The sequence below is a fragment of the Mesoplodon mirus genome, assembly GCF_964341445.2.
Source record: "Mesoplodon mirus genome assembly, chromosome: 7".
NCBI classification, from domain to species: domain Eukaryota; kingdom Metazoa; phylum Chordata; class Mammalia; order Artiodactyla; family Ziphiidae; genus Mesoplodon; species Mesoplodon mirus.
The window spans coordinates 84466833-84485699 of record NC_138983.1 but is presented as its reverse complement, the minus strand read 5'-3'; the positions used below and the strand labels follow the sequence as shown (position 1 = coordinate 84485699).

The 18867-nt window shown below is 46.4% G+C and overlaps 1 protein-coding gene across 1 annotated transcript in view; it reads right to left on the bottom strand.

The window, feature by feature from the left end:
* Positions 1-18867, bottom strand: part of LOC309808021 (forkhead-associated domain-containing protein 1-like) — a gene marked incomplete at both ends in the record, with an annotated part of 78974 nt that overhangs the window by 35565 nt on the left and 24542 nt on the right. The window contains one exon of the mRNA XM_082628035.1: positions 7606-7876. Coding sequence (XP_082484161.1) covers positions 7606-7876 — 271 coding nt within the window. The remainder of the gene's footprint in view (positions 1-7605; positions 7877-18867) is intronic.

The following is an 18867-nucleotide window of genomic DNA, read 5'->3' as shown; positions in this document are numbered from 1 at the left end:
AGAGTCAAAGATTCCTGCCCCCCAGCCAGGTCTCAAACCTCTTTGTGGACCCCAGAACCTCTAGTGGACATAGCTGATGGCCTGTGGTGCCCAGAGAATGCACAGCCTTGCGTGTTGAATGAGCAGCCCTGGCCACAGTGTTTCCTGGGGCGCGAGGAACACAAGGGCCTGGAACTTCAGCAGCTGCCCATTTTCTCTCCCTCCACCTCCCAACTAGGTCCATGATTAGCAAACTTTTATTTGAAGCTCACTGCCCCCATCTGACTCTCTTGGATCCTGAGCAGCTAAGTCCTAACTGACTATAGCAGCAGTGCCTGATAGAGAAATAAAGGGAGCTACAGAATGCAATTTTCAATTTTCTCGTAGTCACGTTAAAAAGGTAAAAAGAAGAGAGGAATTTTTAATGATCAATTTTATTTAACCCAATACATTAAAAAGCATCATTTCAACACGTAATCGACAAAAAATATGGAGATATTTTATATTCTTTTTCTTCGAGGCATGAAGCCTTTGAAATCTGGGGTTTATTTTACACTGATTGTGTATCTCAATTTGGAAACTGAGTTTTCAGGAGGAAGATTTCATCTGTTTTCAGATTCCTCAAGAAATCGGCTCTCACTGGAGGAAGGTACTGCCTGGCCTGTGTCCCCAGGGAGGGCCTCGGGGTCTGACCCTAACTGGGCCCCTGTCCAGTCTCAGCTTAGAGTTCTGGCGTCTGATGCCATCTCTAGGGGTGACTCCGGCTGCCTCTACGACCCTGTCGTGGCTGTCTTGAGGGACGCTTCCCTGCAAGATGATGGCCGGAGGGGGGACTTCATCAAACTTACAGAACAGGCTGATCGATGGGGTCCCTTTACTGGGGAAGGTGTGTTTACTCAAAGTCTTTGTGGGGCTAGAATTTGCTCTGAGACTTGCTTTCCTTACACCCAGGCAGGGAGCTGCGGGAGCAGTTACTCCTCACCTGCCCCAAACTTCTTTACCGGCTACTGTTATTTATCAGAAAGAACCTAAGGGCCATGTATGACCAAACCGGCTTAACTCTAGATGCTGGATCCTTCGGAGGTCCCAGTGGGGAGAAGCCCAAGGGAGAGGCGGGAGGGCTGGGGCGGTGGGACGGCGGATATGGGGATGCAGGCACTTTAAGAATTTTCGGGCATGAGCTGTTGGCCAAAAGGCAGGGGAGTTACTTTAATATTTTAACAACCCCCAGCTGTCCTGGTGCGCTCCAATAATCACCAGTCTGCAGCAGGGGCAGTATGTGTGCACCTTAACTGTGTCTTTCAGACATTGTAAGTTGTAAATAAAAGTTAAATAACAATCATGGTTAGGTAATAACTTAATTTTTAAATTTTAATATTTAAAATTTAAATATTAAAATTTTAAAATATTTAAATTATTAAGATTGTAAAATTTAAAATTTAAATAATAAAATATTAAATATTTTAATATTTACTGAATGTTCGCTATGCACCAGGCGCTGTGCTCAGCACTTACACGCAGGATACGATTTCGTCTTCATAACAACCCAGTGAGATAGGCATTATTATTCCCATCTCCATTTTATACGTGAGAGATATGAGGCACAGAGACGTCAAGTCACCTGCTCAAGGACACACAGCTGGTAAGTGGTAGAGTCAAGGGATGAGCCTAAGTTTGTTGGATTCAGAGCCTATGCTTTTAACCACTATGTAGTCAATGTATTGAAGTGGGAAGATGTTTATGACATATTATTGAATTTTAAAAATCAGGTAGGGAATTCCTTGGCAGTCCAGTGATTAGGATTCTGTGCTTCCACTGCAGGGGGCACAGGTTCCATCCCTGGCTGGGGAACAAAGATCCTGCAAGCTGAGCGGCACGGCCAAAAAAAGAAAAAAAAAGAAGGTTACCTATGTTAGGTTCATATGATCCCATTATTGGGAAAAAAAAATATATATATATATATGAATCAAGATGCTATTTTAATAAGTCACTCCACATATTTTCTTTTCTCAGTAATTCTTCCCCACCTCCCATGAGCTCTTGCCATTAATATTTGGCCTTGGAGCTGACGTTTTATTGCCTTGTGGTACAGGAAGGATGAGTATTAACTAGAACAGGGTGAGTTTTCCCCCAGGCAAAATGACGTTCTGATTTTTGACAACGTCTGGAGACATTTTTGAGAACCACAGTTAGGGGGGTGGTGGTGGTGTTGCTACTGGTGTCTCTGGTGGGTAGGAGTCAGGGATGCTGCTAAACACTCTACAGTGGACAGGACAGATCCTTCAACAAGGAGTTATGCGACCCACCTGTCACTGTGCCAAGATTGAGAAACCCTGACCTGATCTGCAGTAAATAAATCCTTGGCTTTGGGTTTTCAAATAGAATTTTTCAAGTCTAAAGCAAGGTGACAGTCTAACAGTAAACCAATTTAATTGGAAGAGCCCAGCTTTGCTAAGAGAGGAAAGAGCTTTCTCGGAACCCTTAAAAAGAGGTGTTTTCTGTCAAGAGACAGCGTGGAGGACTGGGGCACAGAGTTTTCTCTAAAGCGTGGAGTAGAGAGGCCCAGACAGAAAGGAACTCCCCATGACACGGGAAGATAAAAGTCCTTTTCTGAGGATGGGGAGTGTGTCAGGGGAACGAGGGTAAACATTTGGAAACATGAGACCTGGCTGAGAGGCTGAGGAGATAGAGCCCAGGTAGATGTGAGGGAATCTAAGCCATACGACTCTTCCTTCATTTCTCCAGGGGGGATGCAAGTCCTTTAGAGAAGCCCCAAGTTCAAAATGGCACTGGAGAAACCGGTGATTACAGTGGAAAAATTTAAATGGCGGAGTGAAAAAAAGAAAAGAAACAGCCCATGTGCCATGTGTCCAAAGGATGCATTAAAAAAACAACCCCAAAAACCCTGTATATATGTTCATAAAACAGAACATGATCCATACAACAAAATGAATGAATCTCAGAAATACTATGCTGAGTGAAAAAAGCCTTCCACAAAGGAACATGTACTACATGGTTCTGTGTACTTGAGATTCTAGAACAGGAATATCTAATCCATGGCGGGAAGAGAATTCAGAAGAGTGGGTGCCTCTGGGGCCTGGGGCTGGGAATTGACTGGGGAGGGACATGAGGGAACTTTCTGGGGTGATGGTAATGTTCTATATCTTGATAGGAGTTTGGGTTACATAGGTGTACACGACCGCCAAAACTCAATGAGCACACTCAAGATCTACACCTTTCAGGGTGTGGTAGGCAGTCTCCAAGATGGCCCCACTGATTCTTGTCTCCTGGTATTCAGACCCTTGCATCATCCTCTCCAATACTGGATGGACTTTATATTAGTTAGCTGGGGCTGCCATAACAAAACACCACAGGAGGTCTTAACAAAAGAAATTCATTTTCTCACAGTTCTGGAGGCTGGAAGTCCAAGATCAAGGTGTGGGCAGGGTTAGGCCTCTCTCCTTGGCTTGCAGACGGCCACCTTCCTGCTGTGTCCTCACATGCCCTTTTCTCTGTGCACGTGCATCCCTGGCGTCTCTCTCTCTCTTCTTACAAGGACACCAGCCCTTGGATTAGGGCCCACCCAATCATCTCATTTGAACTTACTCATCTATTTCAATACACTATCTCCAAATATGGTCACATTCTGCGATATTGGGATTGAGGCCTCAGCATATGCATTTTGGGGGAATGCAATTCAGTCCGTAACAAAGCTTCTCTATGTAACCAAGGATATTGCAGAAATGACACAGTTTGATTCCTGAGGTTAGATCATAAAAGACATTGCAGCTTCTGCCTCACTCTCTAGGACCACTTGTCTGGAGGAGCTGGCAGCTTGAGGATGCTCAAGCAACGTATGGAGAGGTGCACTTAGTGAAGAACTGAGGCCTCTTACCAAAAGCCATGGGAGTGACCCATCCTAGAGGTGGGTCCTCCAGCCCCAGACAAGCCTCCAGAAGACCACGGCCCAGCCACCACCATTACTGCAACCTGATGAAGAATCCTGAGCAAGAATCCCCCAGCTAAGCCATTCCCAACTTCCTGCCTCAGAGAAGCTATGAGATAATAAATGTTTACTGTTGTTTTAGGCCATTACATCCTGCAGTAATTTGTTATGCAACAATAAGTAGCAAATACAGGTTTGGGCACCAGGAGTGGTGCAAAATTTAACAAAAACCCTACGATGTGGAGTGGTTTGGGATGGAACAGTGGCCAGAAGCTGGAGGACTTTGGCCAAGAGTCTTTGAGAAAGCCTCAATAGTCTTAGTAGAAGCTCTGATGGCCTTTGAGGAGGCAGTGAGGGAAGGGTTCCAGGAAAGTGAGGAAAATGTTACTGTGGTTAAGGGATCCTTGTTAGGTGGTGGCAGGAGGTTTCCTAACACGTTGCCTGTGGTCATGAGGAAGGTAGAAAATGTTTGTGATGAGGCTGAATGGTCTAGCTAAAGAGAGTTCCAGAAAGAGTCTTGGAAGGTGCTGCCTGGTTACTTCTTGCTACTTATAGTGAAATGTGAAGGGGAGAGACAGTTAAAGGAAGGGCTGTTAAACCAGGGCAATGCTCTGGGCTTGAAAATTCCCCGCCTCTCCACGTGGCAAATGAAATGTAAGAAACAGGTTCTGGGCAAAGATCAAATTAAGGGCGCTCTCAAGAAAACACAGTCTAGAGAAGAAGCTGAGGGTGTGGTTGTAAAATCCTTTGTTAAGAATACAGATCCAGGGCAGTATCCAAGAGAACCCTTCGGTCCAAGAACTGGGCTTCTAAGAAGCTTCGGTTCTTTGTCAGTCTTTGCAGAAGCCCATGGTGGAAGGGCTTGTGTCCAAAAATATCTCTGGGCGTGGGTTTTGCCTAATAGGATGAACCCCAATAAGAAGCACTGCCAACTCAGACTGACAGAGACCCACAAAAGTCAAAGAAGCGTCTGGACCCCCAAGCTTCTACAGGCAGGAAGCAGGCTATAAAACTATGCAGCCACATCCATGGGACACCTTTCATAGGAAAGGGAGGACGACTCAGAAGGCGGAACTCAGGGACCTGGGGGCAGAGCCCAGAGCCCTGGAAAGTCATTTCTGGACAAGAGTTGGACTGAAGCCCAGTCAAGGAACTGCCGATATTTTCCCAGCTGGACTTCAGAACTGCTTTGGGCCAGGGACTCCTGTGTGTTTCCTGTTTTTCTTCTTTTGGAACAAGAGGAGTGTATGTAGCAGTGATGCTATGTCTGTCCCACCAATATGTGCTGGGTGTGTGAGGGACAGACCCTTTGTTCAGAGGTCTTCAGATTTCTGGAAGTAGTACTTGATGAGCTGAACGTAACGTACTACACCCATGAGCCCCATCTGTACCTGGACTTGATTTAGACGAGATTCTGGAATTTGAGCCGATGCTGTTACTGGGGTGAGATTTTGGGGGGCCTCGGGAGAGAGGAGGAGGAGTGTGAATCATTGAGGACCCGAGGGCAGGCTGTGGTAGCCGGCCTCCAAGATAACTGCTGAAAATCCCCGCCTCCTGGTCTTCAGGCCCGTGTGTAGTCTTCTCCCACACTGGAGGGTGACGCCCTGTGTAACCAGCAGGATATTGCAGCAATGACAGAGCATGACTTCTGAGGCTTAGTCACAAGAGATGTTGCCACTTCCATCTTGTCCTCCAGGATCACTTGCTCAGGAGGAGCAGCTGCCGTGTCATGGGAATGCTCGAGCCACTCTCTGGGGAGGCCCATGTGGTGAGGAGCTGGGGCCTCCTGCTGACAGCCATGTGAGCACGCCATCTTGGAAGTGGATCCTGCGGCCCAGGTCAAGCCTTCAGATGACTGCAGCCTTACGAGGGACCCTGAGCCACAGCCGTCCTGCTAAGCTGCTGCCAAATTCCTGACCCACAGAAACCGTATAGATGATAACACATGTTTGATTTTTGCTTTAGGCTGCTACGTTTGGGGAGAATTCGTTATGCAATCATGATAACTAATACACATTGTGTGTTCATTTTACATGAAGGAGACAAAAAATGTTGAATTCTAGTTAATGGTATATGTGCTAAAACATTTAGGGGGAGGACTACAGATGTGTGCTATTTATTTTGAAATGCATCCAAAAAATAAGATGGATTAATGCAGGACAAGAAGGGTGGGTAGACAGAAATGAAATAAAGAGTACAGCAAAGTGTTAGGGGTAGAATTAGGAGGAGAGCTGCTCTCTAAAATTCTTTTTGCTTTGCTGTATGTTTGAAAGTTTTCACATTAAAATGCTGGGGGGAAATGGCTGAGTAATTTCTTAACTTGGGTCGTAGGTACATGAGCGTTCCTTAGATGATGATGATGATGATGTAAACTGCAGAGATACCTTTCATCTGCTCCTTAGTCTGTATGCTTCAGAATAATAACTATTATTTGAATGGCTGAGGGAAGTGACTAGGTGAGTGGTCTTGAGTGAGACCAGGGAAGGGTGTGGAGGCATCGAGCGACCTGGGGACTCAGAGGAGTCTGGGGCTGGGACGCAGAAAACAGAGAATGGGACCTTCACACCAGTGGCCACAGAAGAAACCTGGGAATCATGCCAGGGACTAACTCGACCCAGCTACTCTGCCCGTAAGGCTGGAAAGGCCAAGAGGATGGTGACAGACAGGAAGTCTCCTCCCCAAATGCCATGAGGCCTTTTGGGGGGGAGGGGGGGAGAAGGAAACCCTGATGGCTGTGTGTCCCCAAAGTGACCAGGCTGTGAGTGACAGTCACTGAGATAACCAGCCTTAAATTTGACTGAAAAGCGTTAGATTAGATTAGATTGAATACATAACCTCCGGAGAAGTAATTTTCTCAATAAGCCTCAGTCTCCTCTTACCTGTAAAATGGTAATAAAATATTTAAAAACCTCCTAAGGCAAGAGGGATTTCAGTTACCAATATGTCTGTACATCTGAGTCGAAGTATATAAATTTAGATTCTGATACACATTCATATATATTCATATATACGTACAAACACACACACACACACACTCACCACAGAGGTACTGACGTGTGCAGATGGGCAGAGCACAGTCTTGGAGGAGTTTGTACCAAAAAGTCAACAGGGAGAATTCTGGTGATAAGGGTGACAGCTTATCTTTTACTGTTTTCTAACTTTCTGCTTTCCCCAATGTTTTCACAATTGATTATGTTCTACTTCAGAACCAGAGAACATAAGCGAAAGCCAGAGAAAGACAAATAACATACTATATTGCTTATATGTGGAATCTAAAAAAAGGTACAAATGAACTTATCTACAAAACAGAGATAGAGTTACAGATGTAGAAAATAAACTTATGGTTACCGGGAATAAGAGGGGGGAGGGATAAATTGGAAGAGAGGGATTGACATACACAATACTATACATAAAAGAGATAACTAAGAAGGACCTACTGGATAGCACAGGGAACTCTCCTCAATACTCTGTAATGGTCTATATGGGAAAAGAATCTAAAAAAGAGTGGATACATGTATATGTTTAACAGATTCAGTGTGCTGCATACCTGAAACTAACACAACACTGTAAATCAACTGCGCCTCAATAAAAATTTTTTAAAAAGGGGAAAGCAGAAACTGAGACCCATCCTCCTAGCAAAAGCCCCTCCCCTAAGCCGCCAAGGAAGCGCCCATGAGTACCTTGCCTGATGATGGGAACGCTGTGGGCGGCTCTGTCCACCACTAAGGAGAACATCTTCTCGCTGGCACTCACGGGCCGCCTGTGGGAGCCTGGTGGGACCATGGGGGGCTCGGGGGACCCCTGCGACCAGCTCCTCTGCACTGGCGCTGGCCAGATGCCCGGGTAGAAGGGGGTCTGTGGTGGTGAGGGTGACTGGTTCAGTTGCTGGGTGGCCCAAGGTGGCTGTGGCCTTGGCCAAGGTGCTGGGCCCCTCACCCATGGGAAGGAGACCTGCAGGGGCAGACAAGAGGGTCAGGGGAGGTTACGAGCAGCTGGGGTGGTCTTCACCTTTCTGTCCCGGCGACATAATTGCTGCCCTAGATTTCGGCGTATAAGTCACTTCTCCCAGGAAGCCCTCCCAGACTCTCCCCAAATTTGGGATGGTGGTCCCCACCATGGGTCACCTTGCACACTATCGCACCACCATTTATTGGGTGCAGCCTTCGTGCCAGGCACCCAGTCAAGAGATTCACATGCATTACCTCATTTAATACCCCTGATGCTCTGTGATGAGCCCGAGGCTGAGCAAGACATAGTGACTTTCCCAGGATCACAGATTTGGCAGTGAGCGTCTGAGCTGGTACAACGCCACCTCTGAGCTCTGAGAGGCTGACAGCTTTTTGTCTACCTTGCTCAGCACCGTATCCTCAGCTCGTAGAATAAACCCTTGGCACATACACAGTAGGTCCTTAAATACTGGTTGAAAGAATGAATGAACACATCTCCGAGATTCAAGCCCAGCTCTCCAGGACACACACATCCACACTGTGTGTCTCCCTGGCACTCCCATTCCACCTGTTCCCCGAAGCCGAGAGCTCTGGGGTGGCAGGCACCCCAACTGGCTCGCACCCCAACTGGCTCATTAACCTGTGATCCTCAACATCTGCCACATCTGATTCGTGGCAGACGCTCTATAAATATCTATTGAGGGAACCTTTTTTCATCTGATCCAGCGGAAGATGTCTGTAGCTACTTTCATTAGAGAGCACATCAAAATCCATCTACACCGGGAGAAGCAAATGCTGAGAGGTGCTGACACCTGGCTTTGTGTTGGTTAATGCTGTTGTGGCCATCCCTCCCTGAGCCTAGTGGTTAAACCGTGACATCGTGAATGCTACCATTTATTGTAATTACTCACCGATTTCTCACCATAGCCCTGAAGGGGAGGAGCTCTCCTTATTCCTAGCTTACAAATGAGGCTTGGAGAGGTTAAGGACTTCACCAAGCTCAGGTGGTGGTGGAGAGGGTGGTGGGACTGGGGTTCTGGAAAGTTCTTTCCCTCTCTGTCTCTCTCTCCCTCCTCTGCCCCGCCCCCAGTCTCTTGGCAGAAAAAAACACACTTTTCAAGGAAGAAGCTAAGTTCAAAGGTTTGCCGCCTGTGGCGGTCACGTTTCTCTTTCTGCAGACTGCAGACACATAATGAGAAACAGGACAGAATGCTTCTGAAATAGGAGCACTGGCAGACAGAACTTCCTATAGCTCCAGCTGGATTGTATTCAAGAGGAAGGTTCTCCACTCACTCAGGTTCCCAAACCAGTCTTTTAGCTACAGTCTTTCCCAGCCAAGTCAAGAATCCGGTGAATTCCCCTGAAGACTTTTTTGGAGTCAGGGAGAACACTGTTCGGGAAAATCAAACTCCACTTGCCTGGCGACCCCTGCCCAGCATTTATGATGACACTGGCCCCGTTGAAACCTGTTTCAGGAACGGACTTGGCAGTGTTCCAGAACTCTGTTACCTTATATGAAGATCCGAATTTCTCTCCACTGTGGGCACCTCGGTCTCCACCTAAGCTTTCTTCCTTTCTCTCCTTTCAGAAGCTGAGGTGTCCTGCTCCTGCCTTGCACTCACTTCTCCATCCATCCGATCCCTTCCCGTCCTCTCCTCTGGGGCTGTCTTGCCTCAATCATTCCTACAACCTTTCCTCATCGATTTAATAAAGATTTATCGAATGAAAGGGCTGAAGGTGGGAAGGGGGAAATTTGAATATGTTTTACCCCCGCCTGATAGAAAACAAATCGAGAGACCACGGGTAGTGTGGAGGAATTCCCTTTTGTGCTGGGATGCTCAGGTAGATGTGCCTCACTGCCCACTAACTGCCAGGGTGCTAAAGGGAGTGCTCATATCTCATGCCTCAAGTGGTTCACTGCCGTAGTGGACAGGCCGCAACCCACCTGGCTCTTCTGGAAATTCCAGGAATCTCCCTCCCAATCTGTTGGCCCATTGCTGTGGGTGGGGCTAAGCAATCAACCAATCACACTCCCTGGACATACTGATTGGTTCAGTGGTGGGGCAAGTGATCCAATCAGAGCCAAGGAGACCCAAGAAGACTTGGCTGGACACCAGGATCTGGAGTGACCTGGTGGGACTTCAGAATGCAGCCAGCATGAGGGAGTGGAGCCCAGACATGGAGAGAGGGAAGCTGTTTATTTATTTTTCAAATTGTGGTAAATAACCTACAACATAAAATTTATCATCTTAGCCATTTTAAAGTATACAGTTCAGTGGTGTTAAGTATAGTCACATTTCTGTGAGATGGATCTCCAGAACTTTTTCGTCTTGCAAAACGTAAACTCTATTAACCATTAGACAACAACTCCCCATTCCCTCCGCCACCCAGCCCGTGGTGACCAACATTCTGTCTCTATGAATTGGACTACTCTAAGTACCAAGTACCTCAAATAAGTGAAATCACATGGTACTTGTCTTTTTGTGACTGGCGTATTTCACTTAGCATAATGCCCTCAAGGTTCATCCATGTTGTAACATGTCAAAATTTCCTTCTTTTTATTTTATTTTATTTTTTTTGTGATAGGTGGGCCTCTCACTGCTGTGGCCTCTGCCGTTGTGGAGCACAGGCTCCGGACACGCAGGCTCAGCGGCCATGGCTCACGGGCCCAGCCGCTCCGCAGCATGTGGGATCCTCCCGGACTGGGGCACGAACCCGTGTCCCCTGCATCGGCAGGTGGACTCTCAACCACTGCGCCACCAGGGAAGACCTTCCTTCATTTTTAAGGCTAAATAATATTCCATTTATTTATATAGTTTAGAGTGTATTTTGTTTATTCATTAAGCGTCATGGGCACTTGTGTGGTTTCTACCTCTTGGCTATTATAACTATGCTGCTGTGAACATGGTGGGGAAAATAAGGAAGCTGGTTTTGAGCCCTGCCTGGGGTGCTACCCTGAAGTGTTCCATCCCTGAGGCCGGCTAGAGCTGGTTTCTGTCGCTTGCAGCACATAGAGCCCGAACGATAGGGCCCCTAGGGGGAAGGAGCCAAAGATGTATAAACGCAGCAGAGACTCCAAGGTCTTCGGGGTTAAAAATTAAAAAAATAAAGTTTTGGTTTTTTCTTTTTCTCTGAAGCGTGTTGGTTGAGGGTAGCTTTAGTTGGATGGTTAAAGTTGGTTTTCTCTAGTTTGCTGGCTTGCTTTATCAGAGGGAAGGTCAAGGTTTTGGGCTGTACAGGAAGCATGGGGTCAAGGTCAGTTATCAACAAGTCTGTTTGTATTATTTATTTATTTTAGATTTAATTCGGTTTATTTTTGGCTGTGTTGGGTTTTCGTTGCTACGTGCAGGGTTTCTTAGTTACGGCGAGCGGGGGGCTCTTCGTTGTGGTGGGCAGGCTTCTCCTTGTGGTGGCTTCTCTTGTTTCGGAGTGTGGGCTCTAGGCGCATGGGCTGCAGTAGCTAGGGTACATGGGCTCAGCAGTTGTGGCACGTGGGCTCTAGAGCGCAGGCTCAGTAGTTGTGGCGCATGGGCTTAGTTCCTCCGTGACATGTGGGATCTTCCCAGACCAGGGCTCGAACCTGTGTCCCCTGCGCTGGCAGGTGGATTCTTATCCACTGTGTCACCAGGGAAGTCTTCAAGTCTGTTTTTAGAAACTTTAGTTTAAAAATACACGCTAATGCCTTTTCTCTTTCTTTGTGTCTGTTCTCTGACCATATGGTATGTTGCCATGGTTGGGTTTTTTGTTTTGTTTTTGAGGTAGCGTATGTTATACTCCTCATTTCTTTTCCATACTACCTTTAAAATAGCAGGTTGGGGCTTCCCTGGTGGTGCAGTGGTTGAGAGTCCGCCTGCCGATGTAGGGAACACGGGTTCGTGCCCCGGTCCGGGAAGATCCCACATGCCACAGAGCGGCTAGGCCCGTGAGACATGGCCACTGAACCTGCGCATCAGGAGCCTGTGCTCCGCAACGGGAGAGGCCACAACAGTGAGAGGCCCGTGTACCGAAAAAAAAAAAAAAAGCAGGTTGTCAACCACCTGGATTAACCATGACCACATCCACGGCTGAATTTATATTAGCTTTAATAAACACAGGTCAATGATTTACTCAAGAAGTCACTATCCATTTTCTTTCAAATTATCTATTTGTTCTTTGTGTTATCTCCCCAATATCTGCTTCTAACCGTGAAAAGAGTGTAAGTTGAACGGGACACACTAAAAAACATTCGAAGTAGTTTGCACATCGAGTGCCTACAGTACACATGAATTCTGCCAGGAAGCCCTGGAGCCTGCAGAGAAGGTGGAAACTTAGACCTTGCCCTTGGAGAGCTTGTTATGTGCTCTGCCATTTGTAAGTAATTGTGGACAATACAACGACTATGAGCCACTGTGTAGAGAAGCCACAGATGTGCCACAGACTGTGCTGGGCACTTAATGCATGTGGTCTCATCTGATCTCCAGAATAATCTTGCAGGAGGCATTTTACCCCTCATTGTGTGGATTAAGAAACTGAAGCTCAGAGAGGTTAAATGACTTGCCCAAGGTCTCACACCCAGGAAGCGGTGACACTATTTGACTCCAATACCTGTGCTCTTAGGACTTCTAGGTTACTCGAAGTCATGATTTATTACCTGCTTTCCATACTCACAAACGGATCTTAGACGATTGGTTAGTGAATGATAGGATATTTTCCAAGTTAAAAAAAGGAAATGAACATTAGATGGTGTGAAAAAACACAAGACATCGCATGGGCTACTTAGAAATGGGATTTTCTAGGAACACTGACAACTGTCTTATGGAAGTGTTATTCTTTCTGGTACATGCCACGCCCTGGAAGCAGCTCAGAGGACCCCAGCCTCCATCCGGGAAGACCTGTGGTATGTTCACTGCTGTACCAGAGGAGTGCTGGGGCCAGCTGGTACCCGCCCACGAGAACTGATTGTTAAATGTCCAGGAATTTTGCCAACTGGTTGATAAACACAGCCATTAATAAGAATTAACTTACATAAATTTACACTTAAATTATATCAGAAACAATTGGTATACAAACTTAAAACTCACCCCTTCCTAATTATTTTACTCTATTTTATTATTACCTATGCTCTTGAGGTTATTTCACTCTACTATATGTTTCTGTTGGAAATGTTACATAGTAATGTGTTTACCACACCTCTTTCCTGCTCTGTATTCAGGGATGTGTCATTGGGAGCTTGAAATTGACCGTGGAGGGCGTATTACACCATAGAAATCAGGAAATGTTATAAATGAGGGCTTGGTTTTTAAAAAGTTTTATAAATAGGTTTAATAATGGTGGTTCATATAGAGCTTGATTTTGTTTGTTTGTTTGTTTTGTTGATTGCCTAGACTTAAGACGGTAATGGAGAAAATGTTAACAATGCAGATTATACCAAAGCATGTTGTGTCTTAGCCATTATGTTATGAATAGAGCAAAAAATTGGGGAAACGTTCTTCCAGTATTTAAAAATTATTATCTGATGCAGCAACAAAGTCACTCATGTCACTGATGAACATGTGAAGTTCTAACGTCTTTCTTTTTTCACTTGTATTATTCATAAATCCAAAATATCCAAAAATACCCACGAGTGCTCAGGTTGGGAACTCTCTCATTCGTCAACTGCAATGAGAAATTGGCTATGGATACAAGAGTTCACCTAAAGTCAATGAAAGCATGCTGTGAGACTTAGCTGGCTATATAGAATTTACAAGAAAGAGTACTGTATATTTTGTTACATGGATAGACTGTGCTACACATTCTTTATATCAGTAAACCTTATGCTATGCATCCATGTACTTTACTTTTTCCAGAGAGCTGGTCATTAAATATTTACCAGCCAATCGCTGGCTGTGCTGGCACACAGCAGAGTGCCTACTACTCATGGTAGGTGTTCGCTGACTGAGCTGAACAGTTGGCAAATGGAGTGTAAATAAAAAGCACTTTGATTCTGGGGCTGGGATGGGGAAAACACATGCTAAGCCTGGCGCATCTTGTAACAGCAGAGAGTAAGGAAGTGCCCAAAACGAAAAGGTGGGGAGATGCTCAAGGACACAGCAAGCAATCTGAAAGAGCTCCCAGTGGCCAAGGCTGGAAGAATTTGAGCGATGAACAAGTTAATGAGTATTGGATTATAATTCAAAGTGTAAAATCAGTATACATGGATCCATACTGACATAGATACATTAGTGAGTAAATACATAAAGGAGGGAGAAGAGACCGGCTTCCTTACAGAAGAATTTAACATACATAGATGTGGAGCTTAATTCCCACAGTATGGAAGGGCCTGGGGGGTAGGGGTGATGGTGGCGAGCAGGCACACTGACCGCAGCATGGAGGAGCCATGGACCTGGAAAGACAGAATGGAGACTAGAAAACATGGCCAGTAGAACTCAGAAGCCAGGAGAGGGGGCTACATGGTGCCAGGACAAATGGCCTTTATCTCAACAAGTCCCGGGATGTCACCGTAACTCAGAGACGGATAATAATTCTATGTCCCCAAGAAAAGGGTAAATCATGTATGGGGTTTCAGTGTGAGAAATCAGGGTTATACATTTAGAACACAGAACCGCCAAGTTATACATTATTTTTAGGTTTTGGAACTTAAGAGAATTAAGTCCCTTTGAGCTGTTCAGAAAAGCCATTCGTTTGGGTTTTTCCCAGCTGTGTTAAAGGAGATCTGGCCCATCTAATTTTCCCATTTTCTTGTAAATCTTCAACCTTACGGTTTTTCCTTTCCTTTCAAGTTCTAATCAGCTTCCTGGTCAGTCCATAAAATGTGAAATAGAATCTAATGAGAAAACAGCTGGATTTTTGCAAATAGCTTTTGCTACCCCTAGACTTGGCCTGCTTCAATTGGGTCTTGCCAGATAGAGAGACGGAATGAATGAATGAATGAATGAATGATCATCAACTAAGTTCAGAGAAGGAGCAACGTGGTTCTGATTTGGTAACAAAGGGTGTGGTCTGCCAGAGGAAGCAGGACACGGCCCGGTTCCTGGCCGGGTACGGGTTCTGTCTCAGCAGGATGCTAAGGGTTCAGCCCGCGCTCCCGTCTCCACCTCCCCCGATGTCATCTGCATCGCCTGTAGACATCTGGTGATAACACAGCCTCAGGGGTCCTTTTGTGTGAGTTTCTGCTGCGGAGGCCGAGCCTGAGGCTGTCTGCTGGTCTCGGGAAATCGCCTTTGATATAAAACACCCAGCCTCAGGAGTTCTCATCACATAAGTAAGTCCCCACGGGACCTGTAAGAGCACAGGGTAGAGGAAATCCTACAAGGTCAGGTAGGAGATGACAAAGCTTGACCAGAAAGAGGCTTTGTTCTGAAGGGCACCATACTCTCTGGTCATTCACTCAGTTGCCGGCTTCTCAACTCCCGGTACAGTAAAGCCACATCCTCCTCAACAACGGGCCCTATTCAGAGGTCCCAGGAATATGGAAACACCACCCTTCTTGGGGATGGACAACTAAGGCCCCGACTCTGAGCTTCTCATCACACCTGTTCACCACAGGAGAGAAATGAGCAACTCTACTTCCTTGGAGACTGGCCTGGGACTTTTCCAATGGAAAAGTGGATTATTCATCATTTTCCTCCCCCCAGATCCCTGGTGGCAAATCCCGTTAGGAAGGCTCCACTTAGGCAATAAGAATGCTTCCTAATGTCATGGACATCTTCTTTGTTTTTGCCTCCCCCGCATCCATTTCTTCCATCTTCTGGATGGGCACCTTAATTTTTTTGCAGGGAAGACACCCTTTCCCTGACAATCCTGAGTCCATAGAACTCTGACCCTTCCACCCCAGGGGTGAGACCATAACCCAGGCCTGGCCAATCAGAGCATTCCTGGCCCCTGGCCTCAGTGATTGGTTCAGGGGAAGCCACGTGATCCAAGCCACTGTCAATGAAGATGCTGGCTCTTTCCCTGGAACTGCTACTTTGTAGGGTGCTGGGGCTGCTGGTGGCCACTTTCCTACAGGTGAGGCAAGAGTCTGTCTGAGATTGGGAAGCTAACAGGGAAGAAGGAGTCAGATTCCTGACCATGATTTGGGCGCCTGGATCCAGCTGGGCCTTAGCTGCAGCTTTTGGCCTTTTCAGTTCCATGAGCTTTTTTTTTTTTTTTTGCCTAGGCTAGTTTTAGTGGGTTTTCTGACACTTGCAAACAATCAAATTTCCTGGACAGTATGCTTATTGAGACTTTAGCATAAGCATCACTATGTACTCAGAGTGAAAGTTGTTTTAAAGGTTATGACATGCTCAAATAAAACCCACCAGACTGTCATCATGCACCAAATTTACCTTTCAACTTATAAAAGTAAAGCAGCATCTCCAGAGAAGAATGATTTAAGACCAAGGAACCAATCATAAGACAAGTAGTAAAACGCTGCTTAGAGAAACTTTGATAGATAAATAGTTCTCTAGCTACAGCAGGCTTCAGACTACAAACCCCAAATTTCTGCTTCAAAAGTGACTCAGGGAAGACATTCCATAGTTTCATTTATTTAGTTTTTTGGACTCGCTGTGCACTTGTGGGATCTTAGTTACCTGACCAGGAACTGAACCCAGGTCCTCAGCAGTGAGAGCACTGAGTCCTAACCACTGGACCACCAGGGAATTCCCAACATTCCACAGTTTTAAAAGAAAACTTTCCAGTTGAAGAAACAGGTAAAATTTATAATATGCATCTGTTGTATATATAATATGTTAATGTCTAGTATATTTATCAGATCCATGTCAATGTAATTATATTATTACTATATTTGCAAATGCATATCTATGTGTATGTATACTTAGAACCACATATTTCCAGCTCTTTTTTAAAGAGGTATTGAAAAGACTGTTCAAAATTTATTTTTCCAGCTTGTCTGTTTCTTCTTATTCCTCAGTAAACTTAAGCAATTAACCAGCACATTTCCTGGCACACAGTAAGGCTCAATCTGAGTGAGTTCTTTCTCCCCAGCTCCCCCGTCTATTTTAAGTTCTTCTTTCAGAAACCAAGTCAAATGAAAGAGGCAGTACTGCATAGTGTTTCAAGCAGAGGCTGGTGAACGTTTTCTGTAGAGCCAGACAGTAAGCATTTCCAGCCCTGTGGGCCATAGGATCTGCCCAGCTTACTCTGCCATTGTAGCCGACAACACAGGCAATACTGAAATGAATGGGACGGCTGTGTTCCCAGGAAACTTTACAGAAACAGGCGATGGCCCGCACTTGGCCCTGGGCCATAACGTGCCGACCCCGGGTTAAGACCTTGGGATCCGGCATCACACAGACTCTGGTCCAGCTCCCGGCTCTGCTCCGTCTCTGGGACCCTGACGAGTGTGTCATTTCTGTGCCTTGTCTGTAAGACACAGGGATACCAACAGCCATTTCTTAGTCTGTGAGAAGTGCGTGAGATAGTGCACGTGACATGCTGGGAACACTTCCTGGTCCATAATAAATGAGCATAAAACATTAGCCATCAGGTATGATCACCATCGTCAAAATAGAAGAAGAATGGGGGCAACTGAATTTGTCCAGGAACGGCAGCAATATCCCTGGTAAAGAGTTAGTGGGTGGACTTCCCTGGGCGCACAGTGGTTAAGAATCCGCCTGCCAATGCAGGGGACAGGGATTCGAGCCCTGGTCCAGGAAGATCCCACATGCCGCGGAGCAACTAAGCCCATGGGCCACAACTACTGAGCCTGTGCTCTAGAGCCCGCGAGCCACAACTACTGAGCCCGCGTGCCACAACTACTGAAGCCCACGCACCTAGAGCCCATGCTCCGCAACAAGAGAAGCGACCGCAATGAGAAACCAAGCACTGCAACGAAGGGTAGCCCCCGCTCGCCGCAACTAGAGAAAGACCGCGCGCATCAACGAAGACCCAACGCAGCCAAAAATAAATAAATTAAATAAATAAAATAATTAAAGAAAAAAAGTTAGTGGAGCCAGGGACTTCCCTGGCCGTCCAGTGGTTAAGACTCCACGCTTCCAATGCAGGGGGTGCAGGTTTGATCCCCGGTTGAGGAACTAAGATCCTGCATTGGTGTAGCCAAAAAAAAAGTTAGTGGAGCCAAAGAAGCAAGGAAGCCAGGTAACTGAAAATGCATTTTCTTCTATTATCAGTGGCTTTCGTTTTTACCCACATAATGAATCATCCCCTGTAAGCGTGTGAAATTACAGGTTGGACTGGGAATTGCAAGACCTTCCTTAACCGCTGGGCAGTGAAGGACCTGCCTGGGCTCTCACGGCCCCACGATGCTTCGTGCTATTAGGAAAAGCCTCCAAAAGACTCAGGAGAGCTGGCTTTTAATCCTGGCTCTGGATCTATAGGACTGATGCCTAACCTTGGGGAAGTCGCTGAAACTCTCTGAGCCTCAGTTTATGCCATGATAGGGGTGGTCCCAGGGACCTCTATAAAAACAACTGAAGGGGGAAAGGGGACCTGGGATTAATGAATAGCTCCTTGGCAGAAATTGGAAATTGAAGCTCAGAAAGGTAAAGCCAGTTGCAGCTGGCATTTCAACTTGGGTCCATCCAACTCCAAAGCCCTTGCTTTCTCGATTGTGTTCTGCAGAGCTTCCCCATTAAAGCAGCAAGGAATATTGGCCGACAGAGGGCGCTCTTCTCGCAAGACAGGACGTCATGACATTGCAGGGACAGAAGACAGTATCCAGGAGCCACGTGGGAGAGCCTGGCTGGACTGGGAACAGGGCAGAGCAGGCTACAGGGAAGGCCAGACACAGGCTGTCATGGGGATGGGGGCTGCCGCCAAGGAGCTGTCAACCCCCTCATGGAACAACTCGGCACGTCATTTGTGGCGCCTGGCTTCCTTTTTCATTCTGGCCATTTCCATCCGTTTTGCCGTATTTCAGAACAGAGAAAGACATGATGGATACATACGGGTGACGTGGGTTTCCTTACTCAGCTGCCTTGTAAGAACGGCGCCACTGTGACTAGCACAGCTTGTTTCCACACCTCCTTTCCCAGAGCTCAGAAAGCACGAGTA